The following is a 27,573-nucleotide window of genomic DNA, read 5'->3' as shown; positions in this document are numbered from 1 at the left end:
ACAGGGACATTACCTAAGTTTCACGGCGCACTGGGTTGTTCCGCCACCACGCCTCCAAAATGCTAATGATTGTGACACACCTCTCTCCTCCACCCCCTCCTCTTCTTCTTCCTCCATGGCCTCTTCCTGTGCTTTGTCCTCGGAACCAGCGGTGCTCCGTAGCCGTTCAAGGGGCTACGCAAGTACGCAGGCCAAAAGATGCCATGCGGTGCTTAAGCTGGTGTACTTGGGGGACAGGAGTCACACTGAGGCAGAGGTTCTGTCAGCTCTGCAGGGGCAGGTTCAGAGGTGGTTGACGCCATGCCAACTTAAGGCAGGAATGGTGGTTTGCGACAATGGCACCAACCTCCTCTCTGCCCTCCGACAGGGACAAATGACCCATGTGCCCTATTTGGCTCACGTCCTTAACTTGGTGGTGCAGCGGTTCTTGGGCAGGTACCCGGGCTTACAGGATGTCCTGACCAGGAAAGTCTGTGTGCATTTCCGCCGGTCATATAATGCCAGTGTTCGGCTGACGGACCTCCAAAAGGAGTTTAACCTGCCCAAGAACCGCCTAATCTGTGACATGCCCACCAGGTGGAACTCAACGTTGGCCATGCTGCAGCGGCTGCACACGCAGCAGAGGGCCATCAATGAGTACCTGTGCGACTATGGCACCAGGACAGGGTCAGGGGGGCTTGGTTTTTTTTCCCCATGCCAGTGGGCCATGATCAGGGATGCATGCACTGTCCTGTCACCATTTGGGGAGGCCACGAGGATGGTGAGCAGTGACAGTGCATGCATCAGTGACACTGTCCCCCTTGTCCACCTGTTGGAGCACACGCTGCGTGGAATAATGGACAGGGCACTTGAGGCAGAACAGAGGCAGGAAGAGGAGGACTTCCTTAGCTGTCAAGGCCCCCTTTATCCAGACAGTGTTCCTGCGCGCCCGCCGATCACACAGGAAGAGGAGGAGGTAGAGGAGGAGGAAGATTGTGTCAGTATGGAGGTGGAGCCTGGCACTCAGCATCAGCAGCAGTCTTTAAGGGATCAGTCCCAAGAAACACATGGACTTGTACGTGGCTGGGAGGAGGTGGCTGCGGACCATGTCGTCCTTAGTGACCCAGAGGACTCTGGACCGAATGCCTCAGCAAACCTATGCTGCATGGCCTCCCTGATCCTGCAAAGCCTGCGTAAGGACCCTCGTATTTGTGGTATCAAGGAGAAGGACCAATACTGGCTGGCAACCCTCCTTGATCCACATTACAAGAGTAAGGTTGCGGACCTTATCTTGCCATCGCAGAGGGAGCAGAGGATGAAACATCTTCGGGAGACCTTGCAGAAAGGTCTGTGCAACGCGTTCCCAGAGACTGGGAGGTTACAAACTCCTGTTTCTGGACAACGTGTTGCTGAGGCTTCGGTCAGTCAAAGAAGGAGCGGTGGAGAAGGTGGCCGTCTGACCGATGCGTTCAGACAATTTTTTGGTCCGCAGCCCCAAGGTATGATCAGTTCCAGCAACCATCGCCTGCGTCTGTTTTACATGGTGCAGGAATACCTAGGGGCAAGATCTGACTTGGACACCTTTCCCACCGAAAATCCTCTGGGTTACTGGGTCTTGAGGATGGATCACTGGCCAGAGCTTGCACAGTATGCAATTGAGCTACTGGCCTGTCCTGCATCCAGCGTTCTTTCGGAAAGCACATTCAGTGCTGCTGGAGGCTTCGTAACCGATCACAGGGTGCGTCTGTCCACCGACTCGGTCGATCAACTGACCTTCATAAAAATGAATCAGTCTTGGATCACCACCAGCTACCAAGCACCTTGATGCTGATGTAACCGAATAATTTTTTTTGAAATCTCAGATCCCTTCAAAGACTAACAAAAAACAGATGTATATGTGGTATCATTTTTTCTATATTAAACATTCATATTTTTGCTAAACATGCCGGTTCCTTATTGAAGAATTCTTTTTGCCTTCTACCCCTGTTTTTTGTTATGCTCTCCAATTCAGAGGAACACATCCACCCATTTTATTCTGGGTGTTAGCAAGTATTAGCATCTGTAGGCAGATCCTATTTGGGTATTATCCCTATCTGTCTATAGTTACATGTAATTAGAGCAAAGTGTCTGTTTCATAAGTTTTCTCTTGTTGATTTATATCCCTTCAAAGACTGCCTATGCTGATGCTTAGTGACTATCCCTGAGTAATTATCCTCTTCCTCCTCAATGATCACGCTGATAGCTTGTAAGAACATTTTTGGTTCTGGGCGCCACCACCAGTGCCTAAGGCACAATTTTTCAGCCCCTGTTTAACAGGAGCGTGTAATTACAATTTTTGATGCAATATTTTGCAGCAGGGCTCATTTCAGCATTCCAGCTAGAGTATCTGTGAGGGGTTGCAGTGTTGTGGCACCAGCACCAGTGCCTAAGGCCCAATTTTTCAGCCCCTGTTTAACAGGGGCGTGTAATTACAATTTTTGATGCAATACTTTGCAGCAGGGCTCATTTCAGCATTCCAACTAGAGTATCTGTGAGGGGTTGCAGTGTTGTGGCACCAGCACCAGTGCCTAAGGCCCAATTTTTCTGCCCCTGTTTAACAGGGGCGTGTAATTACAATTTTCGATGCAATACTTTGCAGCAGGGCTCGTTCCTGCGTTCCAACTAGAGTGCCTGTGAGGGGTTGCAGTGTTGCGGCACCAGCACCAGTGCCTAAGGCCCAATTTTTCAGCCCTTGTTTAACAGGGGCGTGTAATTACAATTTTTGATGCAATACTTTGCAGCAGGGCTCGTTCCTGCGTTCCAACTAGAGTGTCTGTGAGGGGTTGCAGTGTTGTGGCACCAGCACCAGTGCCTAAGGCCTAATTTTTCAGCCCCTGTTCAACAGGGGCATGTAATACAATTCTTGATCTAATATTTCACAGCAGGGCCCATTTCTGCACCCACCAAGAGCGAGTGAGGACTTACAGTGTTGTGGCACCAGCACCACCACCACCTGCATCAGGCCCAATTTTTCTGCCCTTGTTCAACAGGGGCATGTAATTACAATTCTTGATCTAATATTTCACAGCAGGGCCCATTTCTGCACCCACCAAGAGCGAGTGAGGACTTACAGTGTTGTGGCACCAGCACCAGCACCACCACCACCACCAAAGGCCCAGTTTTTCTGCCCCTGTTCAAAAGGGGCATGTAATTACAATTCTTGATCTAATATTTCACAGCAGGGCCCTGTGAGGGCTTACAGTGTTGTGGCCACAACAACACCTAAGGCCCAAATTTCTGCTGAGTATATAGGGCAGGCCCCTACTTTCAAACATCTAACTTACAAACTACTCCTACAACAAACCTACAGTCCCTGTCTTGTTTGCACCGCCTGTATACTGCTGTTCAGAGTATATAGGGCCTGGTGGCCCCACACCTTTCCTTATTTTAATTTGGGTGCGGGGTTCCCCTTAATATCCATTGAAGACCCAAAGGGCCTGGTAATGGACTGGGGGGTACCCATGCCGTTTGTCTCACTGATTTTCATCCATATTGCCAGGACCCGACATTACATTAAACCCGCAAGCAGTTTTAAATGAGATTTTTTCCTTTAAAAATGACATTTGGTGCAGGGACTGTTATAAACACGGGAAACACGCGCCACTTTACAGGCATATTATAGACACCCCCCAGGTATGATATTTAAAGGAATATTTCACTTTTTTTTTTTTTTTACTTTAAGCATCATTAAAATCACTGCTCCCGAAAAAACGTCTGTTTTTAAAAGTTTTTTTTGCATTGATACATGTCCCCTGGGGCAGGACCCGGGTCCCCAAACCCTTTTTAGGACAATACCATGCAAATTAGCCTTTAAAATGAACACTTTTGATTTTGAACGTTCGAGTCCCATAGACGTCATTGGGGTTCTAACGTTCGTGCGAATTTTCGGTCCGTTCGCAGGTTCTGGTGCGAACCGAACCGGGGGGTGTTCGGCTCATCCCTACTCAGGAGGAACAGGAGAAGAATGAGGAGGTGCCTGGGAACATTAGGGGAAGAATGAAGAGGAGCTCAGGAAGAATGATGGGGAAATAAGGAGATGCTCGGGAAGAAGTCCAGGAAGGATAACAGGGGAATGACGAGGATTCCAGGATAAGGGTGGAGGAGCTCTGTAAAAATGAAGAGGAGCTTTGGGAAAATGAGAAGGACAGGCTGTATATGGGGTGTGGTGTGGTAAAAGAAGGCTAACACAGGAAGGTGGGTAACATAAGGGAATAACAGGTTCAAATGAAGGATTGTATGAGGAAGTATGTACCAATTTTTATTTTTTACATTGGAGGGTGGACAGGTGTATGAAGGGTGCGAGTATGTGTGTGTATATTTGGAGGAGGGGTGGTAGGCTGCATGGTAACAGCACACGTCTCCCCCACAGGCTGCCATTTTCCTGCACCCCTCAGACAACAGCCTTCTCCCTGCGAGTCCCTTCCCTGTGTCTTATCTGAAAAGTTCCACCCATTGCTGGTCACATGATTGCCAATCCATATGGCCAGGAGCTGGACATATCACTGTACAGACTTGTGATGTTTATGTGAGGTTTAGCCTAGGCTCAGACTAGTGCGATACGGGAACCAGCGTGATTGCAGTGCCAGTTTCCACATGGCTTCTCTCCTGCAGGCAGTTCACACTGCCCTCTGCGAACCGCTGTGGGTGTCAATACATTGTTAATGACATCCCCAGATCAGTTGACAGATCGCAGTGTGAACTGTGAACTCGCACAGGTGAGAACACCGATCTGATGCAATGCGATTCCAGTGCGGAAGGGGGAAAAGTCCCTACACCTTTTTCTGTGCGAATAAAATGGAATGTATGGCTGAACTCGCATTGCTCAGACATCGCATGTGATTCTGAGATTGCACTAGTCTGAACCTAGGCCTAATGCATGCAGGCGGTGTCTGGCGGAAGCAAGTCTGGGCTGGTAGTTTTGGTGAGGGAGGTGAGGTGGACTTGGTACTGCAGGGACCATGGCCGTCTTTTTTTTGTTTCACCAGATGGCACACAGCCACCAGCGACCCAATAAACAAGGGGGCCTCCTACTGGCCGCGAATGGTCAGTCTTCCGCTGGGATCGGCTGCCCAGCGACACCAGGAAGACTATTTGTGGACAGCACAGGCTCAAGGGGCAGCTGCTATGGGCCCCACAACAATGACTAGACCCAGGGCAGCTGCATTGGTCCCAGTTACACAGCTGCCTCCATAAGTGGTTTTATAGACAGCAAGTCTTACACAAAGCTCCCCTGGAATGTCAGGTAACATGCAGCTTTATATTAAAGCCAAGTTAAAAGATAGTAAAACATAGATTTCTGACTTTTCCTGATGGCTTTTTGTCATTTCCCAGGGGTCTACAAACCATTAACCCCTCTCATCAGCAGGTGGTGCCTGGGGGTGTAGGGGATGGGGTGCACTTCAATGCAGGTGTATCAGGATGTCACTAAATGAATGGCACCACAAGACACTGCACAAACAATTGTCCAATGTGCATACATATTTTGGTAATGGGGGGGGGATTTATCAAAACAGAGCAGGCAAAACCAAGAGCAGCTGTGCATGGCAACCAATCAGATTCTGTCTCTCATTTTTAAAGCTTAAAGTGGTATTAAACCCAAAGGCAAACAAATAGAAAAACAAGAATCCTCTGGCGGGACTTTGAAAGGTGATGACTCCAAAAATTATTATATAAAAATATATAATACAAAATTTCTAAAGGAATAGATACATGGAAAGTTTGTTTTACAAGTTCAATATAGTATAGCCACATGAGATCATACAAAACCACTTATCGTATATACTCGAGTATAAGTCGAATTTTTCAGCACATTTTTTTGTGCTGAAAGTGCCCCCCTGACTTATACTCGAGTCAAGCACTTTTCTGCAGCAAAAAATGTCATTTTCCGAACCGAATTTGGGGCCCCGTATCTCAGGGTCACTTGGTGCTAGAAACCCCAAATTTGGTGTGCAAACCCAGTGGAACTGGTACCACAACATATCCAAAGATGAAGTTCCTAGCTCTAAGTGGCCCTGAGATACGGGGCCCAAAAACCGGTTCGGAAAATGTCATTCTCTGCTGCAGAAAAGTGCTTGACATTTTCTGAACTGATATTTGGGGCCCTGTATCTCGGGGCCACTTGGTGCTAGAAAACCCAGCTTTGGAAATTTTATGGTGCTCGTTCCACTGGGTTTGCACACCAAATTTGGGGTTCCTAGCACTAAGTGGCCCCGAGATACGGGGCCCCAAATTCGGTCAACTGTGTCCATCTGCAGCAATGTCATTTCGGGACCCTTTGGGTTCAGAGACCCCAAATTTTGGCTGCAGCTAGGGGGCATCTAGGAACCCTTAACTACCGAGTTTGAAGTTCAGGGGACCTATGGCTGCAAATGGGCACAGTGAGGCATGCAAATGGGCACAGTGATGCTGCAAATGGGCATTGTTGACCCTCTTTTCCACTTACAGTAGCTGTGCATTTTTCACCCTCGTCTTATACTCGGGTCAATAAGTTTTTCCCATTTTTTTTGTGGTAAATTAGGGCCTCGACTTATACTCGGAACGACTTATACTCGAGTATATACGGTAGTTTACATCTCTCTTGTACAAATGTACAAAGTGAAACTCTACGCGTTTCAAGATTATGCATCATTCCTCTTCATCAGGAGAAAGTGGTATAAGAGTTAGTGATATCTTCAATTCAAAAAATACACAATAAGTACAAAATATATGTATACAACTGTTTTGAAAAACAGAAAATTCCTTTATCTACAAGCAGGCACTTGATTTTATAGATTTAGAATTAGACATTAAAAACCATATCTACTAACCAGTTATGTAGAAACAGATATCTTGAGTACGAAGACAGGGGGATAAAAAGACTAAACACAAAGAAAAAAATGGCTGCGCTAAACTCCACGATAACCCAGGAAGGCAGAGGCAAGAACGGCTGGACAACAATGGAGATCAAAAGGGGGGGAGCAAAAATAGGAGAGGAGAGGACCGACCCAATGCCAAACCATCTGTGGCAGAGGTGTAGATGGCCCAAATCTATTAATCACATAAAAGTCATAGAGTGAAAAGCAAAACCCAGCACTTGCAAAGAAGGCATAGTATCAAAAGGGACATAATATAATCAAAGAATTGATGACATCTGAACCTACCTCACTTTAGAACAATTGGTGGGCTGGACTTGAAATATTCAAATTGGACGGAAGAGGGGAAAAAGGGGGAAAAGGAGGGCAAAGCAGCAAAACGAGGCATTCCCCGTAAGCTTAGCAACCTGGCCACGGTGAGCACTGTGAGTTAGCACTGGCAGTCTAGTCTGGGCAACACTGTGTGGTATGCTTTGAATTTCTTCTTTAAAGCAGCATTAAACTCAAAACCAAAAATGTAATACATTGCAGTTTACCAGTCATTAGATGTGGTAGCTGCATTCATTTCCTTTTTTAGGCTTTTTTCCCACTGATTACCCATGGTGATCAGGCCAGTAATACACCTCCTGTATTAGAGTGCCTCCACTCTGGATGAAGGAGCACAGGGGAACCTTTGGACAGCAGCATTGTCAGCTAAGGGGGGTGTCAGATGCACTAGCAGATTTACATACAGTACCAAACGGAAGCCAAACTCCAGCTAATACCATATAAACAGTTATAGCAAACAGTGTTTTTCCTTTTACGATACAGGTTTTACATAAATAAACAAAAGTTGATCATCGTAAGCAACCCTGTCAGTGGTAAATGTTTTGTCTTAACACTCTAACTGCTACATCTGCAGTACAGCTTGGTCTGTTGAAAAATAACAGACTCACTGGCAGGATCACCAGGTGAAAATAAAGGAAAGACTAAAAAGGAAAACGAATGCAGCCATCACATCTAAGAATTGGTAAGTAGTAGTTAGAGCTGCACGATTAATCGTTAAAGAATCAAGACCGCGATTCTACCCCCCTCACAATCTTAAAACAGCATTCCCTGGATTCAGTGCAGAGCCGTTGTCTGCTCACTGCTGACAGCTGTCAAAAAGAAAAAAAAAAAAAAACAGTCAGCCTGCCAAGTTTATCACAACACAAAGCTTAGGTGGAGATAAAAAATAAACTGGGGGGTTATTTACTAAAGGCATATCCACTTTGCACTCCAAGCCCATCATATGCAGGCACTTGTGCCCATCAAATTCAGCCACTTGTGCCCATCAAATGCAGCCACCTGTGCCCATCAAATGCAGCCACCTGTACCCATCATATGCAGCCACTTGTGCCCCCCCCACACGCGAGTGGCTCTGGCAGAGGGCCGGGGACTTACCGCAGCAGCTCCTCCAGCGTGTCTTCTCCGCTCCTCTTCCTAAGCGCCAGGCATCCAATAGGTCTACGTCCTGCCTCCTGATTGGCGGGGAGGAAGGTTAGTGTGAAAATAGCGAAAATGTATTCGCTATCGTCACACAATTGGGTGGGATCAGGGCGCACTCTCTCTAATCAGGTGCTTCAAAAAAGTACCAACCCCTCCCACCCCTGCCATAGGAATTCATGCAGTCCATAGAGAGCCGGTCAAAATCTCCGGCTAGTGTGAATTGAATGCGGAGATCCCACATCCAATTCGCAATGCTGTGAACCCAGCCTCAACTTCTTTCTGACACTTGTTACTTAGAAGTTAAAATCAGTATTTTCTGCTAGAAAAAGGCTTAGAACCCCCAAACATTATACATTTTTTTTAGCAGAGACCCTAGAGATTAAAATGGCGGTCGTTGCAATATTTTATGTCACACTATATTTGCACAGTGGTCTTTCAAATGCAATTTTTTGGGGAAAAATACACTTTAATTAATTAAAAAAACTAAACAGTAAAGTTAGCCAAGTTTTTTTTGTATAATGTGAAAGATGATGTTACACTGCGAGAATCGTGATCTTTATACTAAGTAAAAAAATTGGGATTAAAATACCATTTTAACTTTTTCCATGTGGACCTTATTATTGTAGACTCATACATTATAATGTCATTCAAATGTGACAACATGAAGCAATAAGGCCATGTGAGCAGTACTTTTTTCCATTAAAAGAGAAGTATGGGTTTTGGGGTTTTTCCTCAATCATACTTACCTAGGTGGATGCAACATCGGTCCCCCAGCGCCTCTGCAGTGAGAACCAAGCGATCGAACACCGCCAATGGCTCGGTTCTCTCTCCTCCCTGAGCAGAGAGCTGCTGCCTGTCAGTCAGTGGCTCTCCTGCACTGCTCCTCCATGCTCACTGGAGCGCTAAGCTGTGGACGGACGGGGAGTGGCTCGCTGAGAGGCTGTCCAGGCACTTGGCGAATCCAGACTTTATTGTCGGGATGACACGGTGCCTGGACTGATATCCATGACGTCAGCAGAGAGCGGACTTCAGACCGCTCTCTGCTGAAAATGGGTCACAGGAGTGCAAAACGAATTGCCCTCCTGTGACCCATAGGAGAAGCCCAGCCAAAAGAGCTCAGGCTGGACTTCACCTTTAATGATTTTCCATTAACCACTTGCCGCCCACCGGCTGTCATTCTGGGAGGGTGTCATATGACGCCCTCGCCTTCCCGCCATGTCACTGGGCACCCGATGAGTGCGCCTGAAAAATGCCTCCAGTGTGAAAGGGGTTAGTCCTCAGAAACTGACCAGCATGCTGTCAAATTATCACAAAAACTGTAAATTTCCCAATTCAGACACAGGAAACATTTAAAAACAGCACATACACTAATACTAGATCAGGTTAAATGTCACCCCTTGCAATTCATCAGCTGACTGGTCTGACAGTGCAGGGGTCCAGAGAGTGTAGTGAAAAGGGGTCAGGAGTATGCAATGCACAGTGCTGCATTTTTTGATGGGATTAGAAATACATAACACAGACTGAAGGGGACAGGAGTATGTAATGCACAGTATGGGTCAAGATTACAAAATGAAAACAGTGCAGAAGTTAAGAGTGTATAAGCACAGTGTAGGGGCCAGGAACATGAAAAATCCCTCCCATTTTCCCTCCAGCACAAAATGTCCCTGACTAGTTTAATAAAGTTCTTATGTAAAGCTAGGCTCAGGCAAAGTGCTAAGTATCTGTAGCACCCTGGAGTTTACGCATTGTTGCTCCTAAATTTACCTGCCATTAGGGATGAGCCGAACACCCCCCGGTTCGGTTCGCACCAGAACCTGCGAACGGACCGAAAATTTGCACGAACGTTAGAATCCCATTGACGTCTATGGGACTCGAACGTTCGAAATCAAAAGTGCTCATTTTAAAGGCTAATTTGCATGGTATTGTCCTAAAAATTGTTTGGGGACCCGGGTCCTGCCCCAGGGGACATGTATCAATGCAAAAAAAATGTTTAAAAACGGCCGTTTTTCGGGAGCAGTGATTTTAATGATGCTTAAAGTAAAAAAAAAAAAAAAGTGAAATATTACTTTAAATATTGTACCTGGGGGGTGTCTATAGTATGCCTATAAAGTGGCGCGTGTTTCCCGTGCTTAGAACAGTCCCTGCACAAAATGTCATTTTTAAAGGAAAAAATCTCATTTAAAACTGCTTGCGGGTTTAATGTAATGTTGGGTCCTGGCAATATGGATGAAAATCAGTGAGACAAACGGCATGGGTACCCCCCATTCCATTACCAGGCCCTTTGGGTCTTGTATGGATATTAAGGGGAACCCCGCACCCAAATTAAAATAAGGAAAGGTGTGGGGCCACCAGGCCTTATATACTCTGAACAGCAGTATACAGGCGGTGCAAACAAGACAGGGACTGTAGGTTTGTTGTTAAGTAGAATCTGGATGTAATTTTGAACGGGTACATTTTTAACGTGTTTAGCTCCAGCCAAAAAATCTTTTTAAGCTTTTTGGAAAACATAGGGAAGGGTTATCACCCCTGTGACATTTGTTTTGCTGTCTGTCCTCCTCTTCAGAAGATTTCACCTCACTTTTTGTCCCAATGACAAATGTTTTTTGAAAATTTGGGTTTTTTTGTGGAACAAGGATTGGAAAGCATCAGTGGAAAGGAGAAATGTTTTTCCCATATTAACTCTTACAGGAGAGAATTTCCCTTCCTAGGGGTAGATTTCATCTCACTTCCTGTTGTCTCCTTCCGTTTGCAAGTAGGAGTCGTTTGTAAGTTAGATGTTTGAAAGTAGGGGCCTGCCCTATATACTCAGCAGAAATTTGGGCCTTAGGTGTTGTTGTGGCCACAACACTGTAAGCCCTCACAGGGCCCTGCTGTGAAATATTAGATCAAGAATTGTACATGCCCCTGTTGAACAGAAAAATTGGGCCTTTGGTGGTGGTGGTGGTGCTGGTGCCACAACACTGTAAGTCCTCACAGACACTCTAGTTGGAACGCAGGAACGAGCCCTGCTGCAAAGTATTGCATCAAAAATTGTAATTACACGCCCCTGTTAAACAGGGGCTGAAAAATTGGGCCTTAGGCACTGGTGCTGGTGCCACAACACTGCAACCCCTCACAGATACTCTAGTTGGAACGCAGAAACGAGCCCTGCTGCAAAGTATTGCATCAAAAATTGTAATTACACGCTCCTGTTAAACAGGGGCTGAAAAATTGGGCCTTAGGCACTGGTGATGGCGCCCAGAACCAAAAATATTCTTACAAGCTATCAGCGTGATCATTGAGGAGGAAGAGGATAATTACTCAGGGATAGTCACTCAGCATCAGCATAGGCAGTCTGTGACGGGAGGGCCCGTGGAACTCACAGGGTGAGTGAGAAAATATATCTTGGACTACTTAAAATGGGACAGTAATATTTGTCCACAATATCTCCCAGGATGTAGAGACTATTATTGGAATGAGCTGATCACATTAGTCACCAGCACTGGCTAGGAGACGAATGGTCTAGGCTGAGGAGGGGGGGGATTGTTGTTTGTATTGTTAATTGTAATTAGCTCCAGCTATTGTGTTTATACTACTGTGTGAAGCTCGGTGCCCACAAGTCTGTCATCTGGTCTGGGTACATTTTGTAGTAAATTAGCTCATGTTAATTAGGTTAGCTTTGAGTCAGCCTGCTGTATAAATGTGTGTGAGATCTCAAATAAAGTGTTAGTCCTGATGTACTCCAAGACTGGTGTTGTCCAGTTCTTGGGGGTTCCTATAGCCAGATCCATTGGACTCGTGTTCCAGAACTTAGGAAGCGGTATACTGACGGAAGCACTCAAGCGGAGTGTGGGACGTTCCGTGACATTGGTGGCAAGCAGCGGGAAAGCTTCCTGCAGTCTGGGAAATCTAAACCTCCACCTGGATCCAAGATCAGGATAGCAGACTTCAGTCACCCCAGCGGAGATATGGACCTGGCATCAGAGTTCCCGGGGCTGCTGCGGATCATCCTTTCAACATACACCAGGACTGTGTCTAAGGATGAATACCTGGAGCTTAGGCAGCAAATTCGGGTGGAGCTCTGGACTGGAGCCCTCCGGCTCGCTGGTATAAAACAGAGCAAGTGCTTTCCAACCCAAGAGCAACAGGCCAGTGACCAACGGGCATTGCGGATGGCATTCCTGGGAGAGCGGCCCCAGGAGCAATGGGTGACAGAGTTGGACAGGCTGGTCCAGCAGGAGAGAAAGCTGGACAATCATTATCGGGCTCTGCAATGGCACGCAGAGGAGGAATATTTAGGGAAGACAACAGAATGCTCTCCAGAGGGATATGACTTTGGCGGCCCTGGATTGCTGTGGGAGAGCCTTACAGATTGTTTTATGTTTGGCGATGAAGGGGAGCCTGAACTTGAGGACCTGCGAGAATATAGAGAGGCTATGCTCGGTCTTGCAGGGGTCTCAGAGCTCAAACCTGATCTGGACCATTTGCTAAGGAAGGAACAGCATCTGGAAAGGGCATACAGGAAACTGCTAGAACAAGTTCAGCAGCATGCCAGAGAATCGGCAGTGGAAAATCTGAAGATTGCCATCCCCAAACCTGAAGTGCTGACAACAGGGCAGAGCTCTGCTAACCTCTGTCCAGCACTGATAACATCTTCTGGGTTCCATGGACAGGAGATGGTGAACCTCTATCCCCAGACACCAGTTATAGAGATAGGGGATTTAATAGACTTTTCTGCTGAGGAACAACAACCTGATGAGCCTCCAGCAGAAGAGCCGGTATTAGGGTCAAACTTCACTGTGCTCTGCCCAGCACCAACAGCAGTATCTGTGGAGTTACAACCAACTTCTCCAGCTGAAGATCTGGCAACCGGACAGAGGGTCCAAGACCTCTGCCCCACACCTGTGGCAGTTTCGGAGGCCCAGGGTGAGAAGGTGGCAATCACTTCCCAGCAGCAGATACAGGGGGAGAAGGGAGAGAAGGTGTGTGTTGTCCCTCCCCAACAGTTGGCCACGGTGGAGGAAGCGGCCTTCCCTCCCCAGCAAAGATCAGTGCACCTGGGAGACAGTACCAGAGACATGTCGTCCAAGCAACCAGATGAGGGAATGGAAAAGGAAGCAGCCGGCTCACCTCCCCAATGGCAGCTACACAGTTTGGGAGTGGAGGAAGCCAGCCTCCTGCCCCAATGGTTAGCCGGAGCAGAGGATGCGGAGTTCCCAGCAGAAGTGCTGGCAACAGGGCAGAGTGTTACCAACCTCTGCCCAGCACCGGCAACAACTACAGAGTTCCAGGGAGGTGGGGCAGTCGGCCTCCCTCCCCAACAGTTAGCTGGAACAGATGGTGTGGGGTTTCCAGCAGAAGGGCTGGCAACAAGGCCAAGGACTGCTGGACTCTGCCCTCAACTAACAGAGGATGGATTTCCTGTGAAGGTGGATGGGACTTCAGTCTCCACCTGTATACCCCAGGGATGCTGGGCAGTTGGCTCAGATCCCCAACAGCATGATAGAGTGAGCCCAGTCACCCTATCTTCTCTCCAGCGGCAGAAAGGACTCCAGGGAGAAGGGCCAGTCCGGGCCTCTCCCCAACGGCAGATATGGTCTCTGAGAGAGGCAGAGGTTGGCTGGGTGAGTAATGCTTTGTTTGGAACAATTTATTTGGGGTACTGTGTGGGTACAGGCATTAGAGGACTGGAACTACTTACTAACTTCGGAGTCAACCCATCTGGGGTCTGCTCCTGTGTTAGTCTTCTGCCGAAAGGGGAGCGATGTGACGGGAGGGCCCGTGGAACTCAGAATACATCTTATGTCTAAGTCACCCTGTGCCATCCTGGCACAGGGTGAGTGAGAAAATATGTCTTGGACTACTTAAAATGGGACAGTAATATTTGTCCACAATATCTCCCAGGATGTATGTAGAGACTATTATTGGTTTGGTTGATTCTGAACTCAACCTGTTAATTGAATGAGCTGATCACATTAGCCACCAGCACTGGCTAGGAGACGAATGGTCTAGGCTGAGGAGGGGGGGGATTGTTGTTTGTATTGTTAATTGTAATTAGCTCCAGCTATTGTGTTTATACTACTGTGTGAAGCTCGGTGCCCACAAGTCTGTCATCTAGTCTGGGTACATTTTGTAGTAAATTAGCTCATGTTAATTAGGTTAGCTTTGAATCAGCCTGCTGTATAAATGTGTGTGAGATCTCAAATAAAGAGTTAGTCCTGATATACTCCAAGACTCATGTTGTCTAGTTCTTGGGGGTTCCTATAGCCAGATCCATTGGACTCGTGTTCCAGAACTTAGGAAGCGGTATAATGACGGAAGCACTCAAGCGGAGTGTGGGACGTTCCGTGACACAGTCTTTGAAGGGATCTGAGATTTCAAAAAAAATTATTCGGTTACATCAGCATCAGGTGCTTGGTAGCTGGTGGTGATCCAAGACTGATTAATTTTTATGAAGGTCAGTCGATCGACCGAGTCGGTGGACAGACGCACCCTGTGATCGGTTACGAAGCCTCCAGCAGCACTGAATGTGCGTTCCGAAAGAACGCTGGATGCAGGACAGGCCAGTAGCTCAATTGCATACTGTGCAAGCTCTGGCCAGTGATCCATCCTCAAAACCCAGTAACCCAGAGGATTTTCGGTGGGAAAGGTGTCCAAGTCAGATCTTGCCCCTAGGTATTCCTGCACCATGTAAAACAGACGCTGGCGATGGTTGCTGGAACCGATCATACCTTGGGGCTGCGGACCAAAAAATTGTCTGAACGCATCGGTCAGACGGCCACCTTCTCCACCGCTCCTTCTTTGACTGACCGAAGCCTCAGAAACACGTTGTCCAGAAACAGGAGTTTGTAACCTCCCAGTCTCTGGGAACGCGTTGCACAGACCTTTCTGCAAGGCCTCCCGAAGATGTTTCATCCTCTGCTCCCTCTGCGATGGCAAGATAAGGTCCGCAACCTTACCCTTGTAATGTGGATCAAGGAGGGTTGCCAGCCAGTATTGGTCCTTCTCCTTGATACCACGAATACGAGGGTCCTTACGCAGGCTTTGCAGGATCAGGGAGGCCATGCAGCATAGGTTTGCTGAGGCATTCGGTCCAGAGTCCTCTGGGTCACTAAGGACGACATGGTCCGCAGCCACCTCCTCCCAGCCACGTACAAGTCCATGTGTTTCTTGGGACTGATCCCTTAAAGACTGCTGCTGATGCTGTGTGCCAGGCTCCACCTCCATACTGACACAATCTTCCTCCTCCTCCTCTTCCTGTGTGATCGGCGGGCACGCAGGAACACTGTCTGGATAAAGGGGGCCTTGACAGCTAAGGAAGTCCTCCTCTTCCTGCCTCTGTTCTGCCTCAAGTGCCCTGTCCATTATTCCACGCAGCGTGTGCTCCAACAGGTGGACAAGGGGGACAGTGTCACTGATACATGCACTGTCACTGCTCACCATCCTCGTGGCCTCCCCAAATGGTGACAGGACAGTGCATGCATCCCTGATCATGGCCCACTGGCGTGGGGAAAAAAAACCAAGCTCCCCTGACCCTGTCCTGGTGCCATAGTCGCACAGGTACTCATTGATGGCCCTCTGCTGCGTGTGCAGCCGCTGCAGCATGGCCAACGTTGAGTTCCACCTGGTGGGCATGTCACAGATTAGGCGGTTCTTGGGCAGGTTAAACTCCTTTTGGAGGTCCGCCAGCCGAGCACTGGCATTATATGACCGGCGGAAATGCACACAAACTTTCCTGGCCTGCCTCAGGACATCCTGTAAGCCCGGGTACCTGCCCAAGAACCGCTGCACCACCAAGTTAAGGACGTGAGCCAAACAGGGCACTTGGGTCATTTGTCCCTGTCGGAGGGCAGAGAGGAGGTTTGTGCCATTGTCGCAAACCACCATTCCTGCCTTAAGTTGGCGTGGCGTCAACCACCTCTGAACCTGCCCCTGCAGAGCTGACAGAACCTAGGCCCCAGTGTGGCTCCTGTCCCACAAGCACACCAGCTCAAGCACCGCATGGCATCTTTTGGCCTGCGTACTTGCGTAGCCCCTTGAACGGCTACGGAGCACCGCTGGTTCCGAGGACAAAGCACAGGAAGAGGCTATGGAGGAAGAAGAAGAGGAGGGGGTGGAGAAGAGAGGTGTGTCCCAATCATTAGTAGTGGCATTTTGGAGGCGTGGTGGCGGAACAACCTCCAACACTACTGCACCTTGTCCTGCATCCTTCCCAGCTGCCAGCAGAGTCCCCCAATGCGCCGTGAAACTTAGGTAACGTCCCTGTCCATGCCTGCTGGACCATGAGTCAGTGGTAATATGCACCTTACCGCTGACCGCCCTGTCCAGCGAGGCATGGACATTGCCTTCCACATGCCGGTAGAGAGCCAGAATCGCCTTCCGTGAGAAAAAGTGGCGTTTGGGTACCTACCACTGAGGAACCGCACATTCCACAAACTCACGGAAGATGGCAGAGTCTACCAACTGAAAAGGCAGCAGTTGAAGTGCTAGCAATTTTGCCAAGCTAGCATTCAACCGCTGGGCATGTGGATGGCTGGGAGCAAACTTCTTTCGGCGGTGCAACGGCTGGGGCAGGGAAATTTGCCTGGTACAATCTGATGTCGGTGTACCAAAAGCAGATTGCCCACAAGTACTTGGCTGTGACACACCTAATTCTACACCTTCATTCCTCTCAGTGCAGGTCTCAGAGAGGACTGAAGGTATAGTGGGGTTGGAGATCTCAGCTGATGAGGAGCAAGGAGAGGTCCTCTTTGTTCTTTGGTGTGGGTCTTTTAGATACGCTTGCCAACGAACTGCATGGCAGGTCAACATATGTCTGGTCAAGCATGTGGTACCCAAGCGGGAGATGTTTTGGCCACGCGAGATACGCTTGAGACATATGTTGCAAGTAGCAGCGGTGCAATCTGATGCACTCGTCTCAAAAAAGGCCCACACCAAAGAACTTTTTGAATAATGCGCAGAGACTGCAGTGCCCTGCACATGTGGAGCTTTGGGGTGTGATGCCCTTAGGCTGGCCCCTTGAGGGCATCCTGCCTCGTTGGTGATGTGCCACCTCCTCCTCCTCCTCCTCTCTCCTATCAGGCACCCACATTGAGTCAGTGACCTCATCATCCCCTCCCTCCTCATCACTGGAGCAAACCTGGCAGTATGCTGCAGCAGGGGGAGCATGACTGCCAGATTGCTGTCCTTCTTGGGCACCCCCTCTGTCCGTGCTCATGTTACTGCCTTCATCGAGCTCAGTATCATCATCAGAGCCTTCCAAATGCTGGCCATCCTCCTGGAGCATGTACCAAACACTGTGGTCAAACAGTTCGAGGGACTCCTCAGGAGGACATGGTGGGGCTAGGGAAGGAGTCACTGATGACATTGAGCCGAGGGAAGAGGCCGCTGCTTTGCCAGACAAAGTACCCTGAGCATGGGTGAGAGAGGATGAGGAGGATGAGGATGGCTTGGTCAAATATATATGTACTGATACGGCAGCTAGCAAAATCAACTGCCTGCCTGTAGTATCAGAACACCACCAACCTTCTACAGGTAGCTTTAGCTGAACACTGTGCAGAGCTCACAAAAAACTAACTAGTAGCTTTTTTAGCTGCCTGCGGTAGTGATAGGAGCAGGAAAACACCACCAACCTTCTACAGGTAGCTTTAGCTGAACACTGTGCAGAGCTCGCAAAAAAATAACTTGTAGGTTTAGCTGAACACTGTGCAGAGCTCGCAAAAAAATAACTTGTAGGTTTAGCTGAACACTGTTAGGAGGACGCACCACACTAACTTGTAGTTTTAGCTGAACACTGTGAGCAGGACACACTACACTAACTTGTAGCTTTAGATTAACACTGTGCAGAGCTTGCAGAAAAATAACTTGTAGGTTTAGCTGAACACTGTGAGGAGGACACACCACACTAACTTGTAGTTTTAGCTGAACACTGTGAGCAGGACGCACTGCACTAACTTGTAGCTTTAGATGAACACTGTGCAGAGGTCTCACTACACTAACTTGGCTTTCACACTGGAGCGGTGCGCTGGCAGGGCGTCAGAAAAAAGGCCTGCCAGCAGCTTCTCAGGAGCGGTGAACTCACTGCTCCTCCACCACTGCTTCCCATTGAAATCAATGAGGCAGCTCTGTGATACCGCCAGCAAAATGCCGCTCCGGCGGCGTTTTGCAGGTGGATTTAACCCCTTTTCGGCCTCTAGCGGAGGGTTAAAACTGCCCCGCTAGCGGCTGAATAGCGCCACTAAAACAACGGTAAAGCGGCGCTAAAGATAGCGCCGCTTTTCTGCTGACGCCGGTGGCGGCACAGTGTGAAAGGGGTCTTATGTACATTGGATTTTTTTTTTTTAATAAATTTGCAAAGATGTCAAACAAACTTCTTTCACGTTGTCATTATGGGGGATTGTTTGTAGAATTTTGAGGAAAATAATGAATTTAATCCATTTTGGAATAAGGCTGTAATATAACAAAATGTGGAAAAAGAGAAGCGCTGTGAATACTTGCCGGATGCACTGTATATTATAGCATTTTTTTGTTCAATTTCCTTTAGATTTACCTTCAACCGTGCAAGGGCCTGCCTGATTCCATACAAATTGGAAGTGTTTAGGTTTGACCTCATATTATATGGTTTTGGTAAATCTAAAGGAAAATTGTACAAGAAGATTGTATAATGTGTAGCCAGTTTTACTTGTCACACAGCAATCAAAGCTTATTTTATAGGTAAATGGAACCTGGGTTTTGTTTAGCCAAACTCCTTGAGTCCCTCCCACTGTTCATAGTTTGGCCTCAAGCCAAATTGCTACTCTTCCAGGGGTGCCCAAAGGTGCCTCTGTTTTTTGGATCTGTGGACAGCCTGGCACTGAGGATGGCGACTAGCAGTCATGTGTGTTTTGTGAGGCTTACCATGCAAAAAAGGTGAAGGAGCTACTTGTCACATGTTGGGCAATCCATTCAAGTGAATGGTTTGCCCTTTTCTGTCACACAAACAAAATGCTTAAGTGTGCATGGGGCTTTAGAGAAAAGAAATGTGGGGCGGGGGGTAGTGGGTAGAGAGGGCGGGTGTACAGGATGTGAAGTTTTCTTGGGATACTTTCCAGGTTGTGGTATTTGTCATTTCTAATCAGACTATTAAGCCATGCCTGATGTTTAGAGTAATTTAACAGCACCCACTTTTTCCTGCGGTCATTGTCTTTCTGAAGTGTCCTTCATTCTCAAGTTTTAGTCCCCTTTCACACAGACCGACCGTCTATCTGTTTTTCTTCCATCTGTCAACGGACGATAATGCATTCCTATGGGCAAACGGATAACCATCCGTTACCATCCGTTAACCTCTGCTTCTGATTTTATCAGTTTTTTTAACGTACAAAGCTACGTCCAGATCTGTTAAAACTGATATTAACTGACGTTTACGGACACTGTCGTTAACATCCGATCAGTTAAGATCCGATTTGAAGAAATCATTTTTTGTTTTGTTTATCTGTATGGGAGGAGCAATGCTTTCTGGGTAATTTCCTTAAAGGCACAGAAACTGCTGTAAACGGATCAAAACAGATGAACGGATGAAAAAATAGATGTAAATGTGTACATTAATGAATGAAAACGGATATTAAAGGAACGGAAGATGGATGAAGCAACGGATAAGAACTGATACGTTTTTAACATGGCTAAACTGACAGTGCCCGTGTGAATGAGGCCTTAGGCCTCATGCACACTGAATGTTATAATAACGTTATAAAAACGCCAGTAGCTTTGCAGTAAGTTTTTCAACGTATTTCATTCGTTTTCTGCAATAGCTTTTTTTGTGTTTTTCAGCGTTAGCACTTTTTAGAGTTTTTTTTTATGGATCAAAAACATTAAACGCTGGTAAGCTGCATTTTTGAGCATTTATCTGCATTTTTGGGGTCCCCTAAAAATCTATACCAGACCCTTATCCAAGCACGCAACCTGGCAAGCCGCAGAAAAAGAGGGGGGGACGAGAGAGCGCCATCCCTCCTGAACCGTACCAGGCCACATGCCCTCAACATGGGGAGGATGTCCCCATGTTGATGGGGACAAGGGCCTCATACCCACAACCCTTGCTCATTGGTTGTGGAGGTATGCGGGCGGGGGGCTTATCGGAATCTGGATGCCCCCTTTAACAAGGGGACCCCATATCCTGCCCCCCATGTGAAATGGTAATGGGGTACAAATGTACCCCTACCATTTTGCAAAAAAAGTGTCAAAAATGTTAAAAAAGACAAGTGATGGTTTTTGACAATTCCTTTATTAATGTCTTCTTTCCCCGCTTCTTCTCTTCTTCCTCCGATTTACTGCTTCTTCCTTCGTTCTTCTCGTCCGCATCTTCCTCCAGCTTCTTCTTCCCCGCTTCATTCTTTGGACGATCCGCCTCCATGGGAGGTTCCAGCTGTGTGATGCTTCTGTTCTTCTGACACTTCTTATATAACTGAGGGCAGGGCCACCCGGTGACCCCGTCCCCCTCTGACGCACGGGACTTCCCTATGGTTTTCTCTGTGGTGTCAGAGGTGGGCGGGGTCACCCGTTACGTAACCGGGTGACCCCGCCCCCCTGACATCACGGGAAAGCCTTAGGGAAGTCCCCGTGCGTCAGAGGGGGGTGGGGTCACCGGGTGGCCCTCAGTTATATAAGAACTGTCAGAAGAACAGAAGCGTCACACAGCGGGAACCTCCCATGGATGCGGATTGTCCGAAGAATGGATCAGGGAAGAAGAAGGCAGAGGAAGATGCGGACGAGAGGACCGAAGGAAGAAGCAGAAGATCGGAGGAAGAAGCGGGGGAACAATTTGGAGGAAGGAAACTGAATCAGACAGATCCTGGGTCCCGACTGGCATCATGTAGTGGGGGATTGGAGTGGATTAAACAATCAGGGAGTTGTGTTGCCTCATGATGATGCAGCACTAGAAAACAGGAGAAATGCTCTTATAGCAAGGATAGAGAACAGAAGGATGGGAAACACCTGAACAAGGCCCCGCATTCAGGACTATGAAAAAAAAAAGAGAAGGGAGTGTTTCCTGTGAGGTAAAAGAGGTCATTTGGTAAAAGAATGTAGGTCAAACAGAGAGGAAGAAGCATGACTAGAAGATGTTAGTATGTCTGCAGAGAGAGAGATACAGAAGAAAATGATGAGAAAGAATCTGAAATTTTGGATGTGTGTGCTGTTGAAACTTGTTTGCATGCTAAAGTCAAGTCAGAAATTATCTTGGTTGTGAAGGGTAGATGGCTAACATTTCTCTGTGATACTGGGGCTTGTAGGACCCTAATACACCCGCTGGATATGAAAAAGGTAAAGAAAAAGGTGTAGTATATGTAAAATCTGCAAAATGGGTTGATGCACCAGGAGGTCATGTCTGAAGGCCTTACTGTGGAAGATCCACAGACAGGTAAATAGGCTCAGTGTAAAATTGTCATTATGACTAAATGTCCTGTTAATTTGTTGGGTAGAGACATGTTGCACGCTCTTGATATTTCTGTCGTACCAGTGGAGAGAGGTCTCAGAGCCCATTGGCTGTGTGAAAAACAAATCACAGCCGTGGATAATGAGCCCTGATACTGGTACAGCCTGGAATTTGCAAACTGAGGGATTAAATATACCCAAAACCCTGGCAGAAATAATTGATGAAGAGTCTGTGAGGAAAAGGTATAAGGTCCAGACAAACCTCTATTGCACCATGTACTACAGAAAGACCTCTGGGCCTGATAAGTTCTATGAGAAACAGTTAATGAGTCTCACTAACACTGAAGTTTTATTAAAATGTCTGTACTGTGATAAGGAAGGAAATAGCGTGGCTACTTGTCTCCTACCATAGCCTATTCTGCAAATGTACAGGCAGGATACTGTACCTCATGTTTCGGTCACCCGGAACCCCAAGGTATCATGGCATGAGCTAGGAGAACTTATAAGGAACTGGGTCCAACTGACAGATGAGAAACTAAAATCCAGAGGGATTCAGAGGTATAGGAGGCATAAGGGAGAGAAAGATGGGTGGAGACTCGTGCAGGATTTACAGGCAATCAATGGGGCCGTATTACCGAGGGCCCCGGTGGTCCCAGACATGCATGTCCTCCTGAACGAGCTCGACCCAGAGAACAAGGTATTTTCTGTTATCGATAACAGTAATCCTTCTTTCCCATTCCCTTACACAAAGACAGTCAGTTCTGGGTTGCATTTATGTACACGGAAAAAAAAAGAGGTACACATACACTAGGTTATCCCAAGGATATTGTGAAAGTCCAACTACCTTCTCACAAAGAATGTCCAATAATTTGTCTCGGTTTGTACCTCCCAGTGTGAGTTAAATTCTCTTGTATGTGGATGACATTCTGGTAGTAATGTATGTAAAATTACCATGGTTCTGATGCATTTCCTCGCAGACCAAGGTCAAAAGGTCAGCAAAGACAAAGGTGAAATGCCTGGGTTACATTTTATCTCAAGAAGGTAGACTTTTGCATGAGATCCGAAAAGAGGCCATCCTTCAAGTCCCCAAATCACATACCAAAAATAAATGATGTCATTTCTTGGCATGGCAAATGTCTGTAGAGCATGGATAGCAAATTATGCAATGGAGGTGGCGCCTCCTTCTGATCTCATCTATGGTTCACTAATGGCTGCAAAAGATTCCATTCAGTGGAATGTGCAAGCAGAGGATGCATTTACGTAGGTAAAGCACCTCATTGTGTGTTCTCACGGATGTTCCCTTTCTAGATGCTGACATTACCTTTTGTGTTGATGGGTCTTGTAAAAAGGACGATAAAAGGGTACATCAAACGGCATATGCTATAGTAACGCATGACCAGGTCATTGAAGCCAGACCCCTTCCCAGTTCCTACTCTACACAACAAGCTGAAATTATTGCCCTATCCTGGGCCTGTAGTCTAGGGGAAGGGAAGAAAATAAATATTTATACAGACAGCCAATACGCTTTTTCTACTATACACATATTTGCCCAGCAATGGAAAAATAGGGGTATGATTACGTCCACAGGTAAACCAATCTCACATAGAGATCTTATCCTGGCCCTTCTAGAAAATGTACAGAAACCAACACAAGTGGCTATTTGCAAATGTACAGCACACAGAAAGGGAACAGATCCAATTACTCTAGGAAATGCACTAACAGACAAAGACTGCAAGGGAAGCTACTACAGGACCGCAAAAAACACACATGTACTATACAGGTCCCCAAGAAAATGGTGAGGTACGGAAAGCTATTGATAAAACATGGTTATCAGAAATGCAGAAAACATCACCGGCAGGTGAAAAACAAAAGTGGTTATCTAAAGGGGCAACCCTGGTCAATGGTATATACACAAGTACAGAAGGTAAACCCATTTTACCTACATCACCATTTAGATATGCTGCGTTATTGAGCCATGGGCAAGCCCATATCTCAAAAGGAGGGATGGTGCAGGTGATCAAAAAGGTGTTCACAACATATGGGTTTACGAATGACTCTAGAGATTTTTGCCTCACATGTCCGCTTTGTACCAGATACCATGCTCAAGGTGCCCTAAGACCCTTAAGAGGTCATTTCCCACAACCCTCTAATCCCTTTCACACGATATGCATGGATTTTATGATTATTGTTGTTTATAAAGTGGGCGGAAGCTTTTCCTATGACACACCCAAATGGGCAGTCAGTAGCCAAAGTACTTATTAAAGAGGTGATTCCATTTCAAAGTACTTATTAAAGAGGTGATTCCATTCCAACCGCTTTTGTAAATCCCCTCTGTGATTTACAGTGACAATGGCTCCCATTTTGTAAACCGAACAATACAACAAATTGGTAAATGGTACAATATTGACCAAAAAAAAAAACACTGTGTCTACCACCCACAATCTGTGGGCACAGTGGAGAGACAATGGTACCTTAAAGAGTAAACTAAGAAAATTGTTGGAGGAAACAGGGAAAAATAAATGGTTTAGTGTTTGCCAATGGCATTGTTGAGTATAAGAATTACCCCTACTGCTAAAGGACTAACACCGTATGAAATGTTGTATGGTAAATCTTATTATATTCCACAACTAGCCACCGTTCCTCTCCCTAAAGAGGAAATAGACTTGACTTGTATAATAAGAATGTTTTCATAAAATATTACTGGGTCAGAATGTGTAAATGAGAAAAAGAGCTACTCTAAGACTAAAACGCAAAGTATACCCCCATCAGTACAAGCATTACCAGGAAATTTTACTTGTTTTTCTAACAATGACAGTAATGGTACAAATGTTGGCACCCTATCCCCTGAATACTGTGCAATTACAACCCTTACTACAGAAATTAAGTACCAACTAAAATGGTTTCAGGAACAAAAACAGCAATTGGCTGATGTTTGGTGTTTGTGTGGAGATAAGAGACTAAGGCCCAGACTGCCACCTAGATGGAAGTTGTGCCCTTACCCGATTGCTGCTTCCCTTTTATATAGTTCCTATGAGTGATGAATCAATGAAACTACCAGGTAAATACTTTTTTAAAAGAATTAAGCGAGAAACACCACAAGTATCATTTGACAACCGAGTGTATATAGGTGTTCCACGAGGAGTTCCAGATGGAATTAAAGCGCAGAATCAAATAACAGCAGGACTCACCTCACTCTTCATATGAATCCAGCTCAAAAAGAACGTCGACTGGATAAACTACATCTACTACAACCAGCAGAGGTTTGTGAATTACACCAGAGATGCTATCAAAGGTATAGCAGCACAATTGGACGCCACCTCTTTGACAGCGTGGCAGAACCGTATAGCGTTGGATATGTTGCTGGCAGAAAGGGGCAGGGTATGCAAAATGTTCGGCACCTTCTGCTGCACTTTTATTCCAAACAATACGGCACCTGATGGAAGTATTACCAAAGCCTTATAAGGCCTACAAATGCTATCTGAAGAATTAGCTGAGAACTCTGGTATAGAGAACCCCCTGACTCTTTGAAAAATGGTTTGGTAAATGGGGTGATCTTGCAAAAAGTTTGCTTATCTCTATTGTCATGGCAGCCGCAGTTCTTACATTGTGTGGATGTTGCTGCATTCCCTGTATTAGGGGAATTCTTCAAAGACTGATTGACACACCTTTAACAAAAACTATGCTCCTCCAGAGCGAGACGGAACTATACTCAGAACCTGATGATGAATTTACAACTCTCGCTAAAGACTTATCTGTCTAAATGATAATACCTGGTAAAAATAAAAGAAACTGGATATTTGAAGTATTGACATTATTAGTATAAAAGGGGGGAGATGTTAGAGAAATTATACTTTAAATGTCAGTTATGAAAGACGCCATTTTGTTTATCATGGCCTAGAAATAAGCTATGAATCTAGGATTAAGTTAAAGACTAGTAATAAAATGGAGTCAGCAATATAATATGCTTAGATATGCAGTTTTCTGAATATATCCTGTATTTTTGTGTTGGCTTGGGGAGTTTTCAAGTCAGTATCCTGTAACCATTGTTAGATGAACATAACAGTCTATAACAGACACTTCCACCTTTCCTGTTCTGTCCAGAATAAAGTTGAAAATACATGAGACTGGGCATGTTTTAAGACAGGAAAGGGGGGTGTCCAGGGCTTTTAAAAAAGACATGTACCACAGTATTTTCCTTAGAAATGACGATGACAGCATGAAGATGTAATGCTATTCATTTCTCTTGCATATGCAATAAATATTACCCTGATGCCCGAGGACGGTCTGAGACTGTGAATTATTTCCCTAACAGATCTGACAGAAGTGCCTGTCAGAGAATCATTAGCAGGTGTTAATGCCTACATTATCATCCTCCCACGTTCTATATCTAACGGTGACAATGTTGTTCATTCTTCAGTGAATTTGCACAACAACCTTGTAACCCTGTGAACATTGTAGTCCTAGATGGACATTGTATGTAACCATATGCTGCATGGAAATCCCAAATTAAAACTTTATTGAACAACCAAAAAAAAATTAGAAACAATTGTTTGGACACGTGAGGTTGTGGCAATGGCTCTGGCAGTTGTCTTTGCTAACCTCTTGTTGGTCTAGCAGTTCTCTTTACTATTGAGGACTTACAGTTGAGGAAGTTACATCTTTGACCACTTACGTTGGCAGGGAAGTGACCACAGCTAGGTGGCTTTGTATGACTGATCACCCCACTGGAGGGACCATGCTGGAGATTGTAGAAAGATAAGCATTGTTCCTTATTTCTGCCCCTTTAGGCTGAGTGAGTGATTAACCCTTGCAGTACGATGTGGCCCCACTTCCAGGATAGATTTTGTCTAATTCCTGGAGCTGGGCTTTAAGCTGTTAGGATGAGTACGGAGCTTTTAAGGGAAGGTGGAAATCCATGTGTGATAATGAGAGACTCCAACAGCCAGAACCAAATGTTATCCTCCTGGTAGTCAAATTGGTATGGTGTGGAGTCATTTATGGCATACCTTCCAGCATTTTGAGATGGGAATGAGGGACACCTACTAGCAAATGTATGTAGGCATAGGACACACCCCCTGCCACACCTCCTTAAAGGAGAATTAACCAAAAAAAAAATTCAATTCACAAGGGCTTTTTTTATCACTACTATTCCTTTATATTGCTTTTAAAATTTACAAATGCAGCAATTTAGAATTTGTATGGAAGGTTTGCACTGGGAAACACTTCTTGAAAAATACCAAACTGAAGCACAAATGAGGGGGAAAGAGGGACAGAGGGGCATTGCTCCAAATCAGGGACAGTCCCTCGAAATAAGGGACATTTGGGAGCTGTGTTTATGGTCACATTAAGTTTATGGCAGTAATTAAAATTGTTCTCTGTATTCAGATTACAGGACTAGGAGAGAGCAATGTTCACAGTTCTATCACTTCCATGTGCCAAAACATCATATCTCAGATCTTTTCTTTTATATATCATCTTTACAGTTAAATGAATGGCTCATTCCCCCTCACCAATGATAAAAGGTTAAAACTCACATGTCTGGCACAGAGAGAGAAGAATCAGTATTCCCAGAAGTGTCCTCTCCGCCATCCCGAGTCTTTGTGGAATGATTTTCCTTTACACCGATGTGCCAACAACACACTGAACAGTCACATAAATGTCTTTCACTTAGTTTCACTTTCAGAAAAAGGAATGTTTTTGTCTTACTCACTCTGTTTAACCGGCACCGGGTCTAGGGTTCCGTTGAGTTTACTTCTGGACGACACACGCACCAAGACTGGAGTACGTTTTCAATGCTTTATTAAACAAACGACTTAGGAAATAGCAGGAAAGAGGTGGAAAGGAAACTTGCAGA

At 46.2% G+C, this 27,573-nt stretch overlaps 1 protein-coding gene across 1 annotated transcript in view; it reads right to left on the bottom strand.

Annotated features, from left to right (window-relative positions):
* LOC141148573 (uncharacterized) overlaps positions 1-27,327 on the bottom strand; it is a 153,153-nt gene extending 125,826 nt beyond the window's left edge. Inside the window, exon 1 of the mRNA XM_073636135.1 lies at positions 27,254-27,327. Coding sequence (XP_073492236.1) covers positions 27,254-27,308 — 55 coding nt within the window. The 5' untranslated portion in view covers positions 27,309-27,327. The remainder of the gene's footprint in view (positions 1-27,253) is intronic.
* Positions 27,328-27,573: the final 246 nt, after the last annotated feature.

Source organism: Aquarana catesbeiana, linkage group LG06 (genome assembly GCF_042186555.1).
Source record: "Aquarana catesbeiana isolate 2022-GZ linkage group LG06, ASM4218655v1, whole genome shotgun sequence".
Lineage (NCBI taxonomy): Eukaryota > Metazoa > Chordata > Amphibia > Anura > Ranidae > Aquarana > Aquarana catesbeiana.
This window is presented reverse-complemented; position numbering and strand designations above follow the sequence as displayed.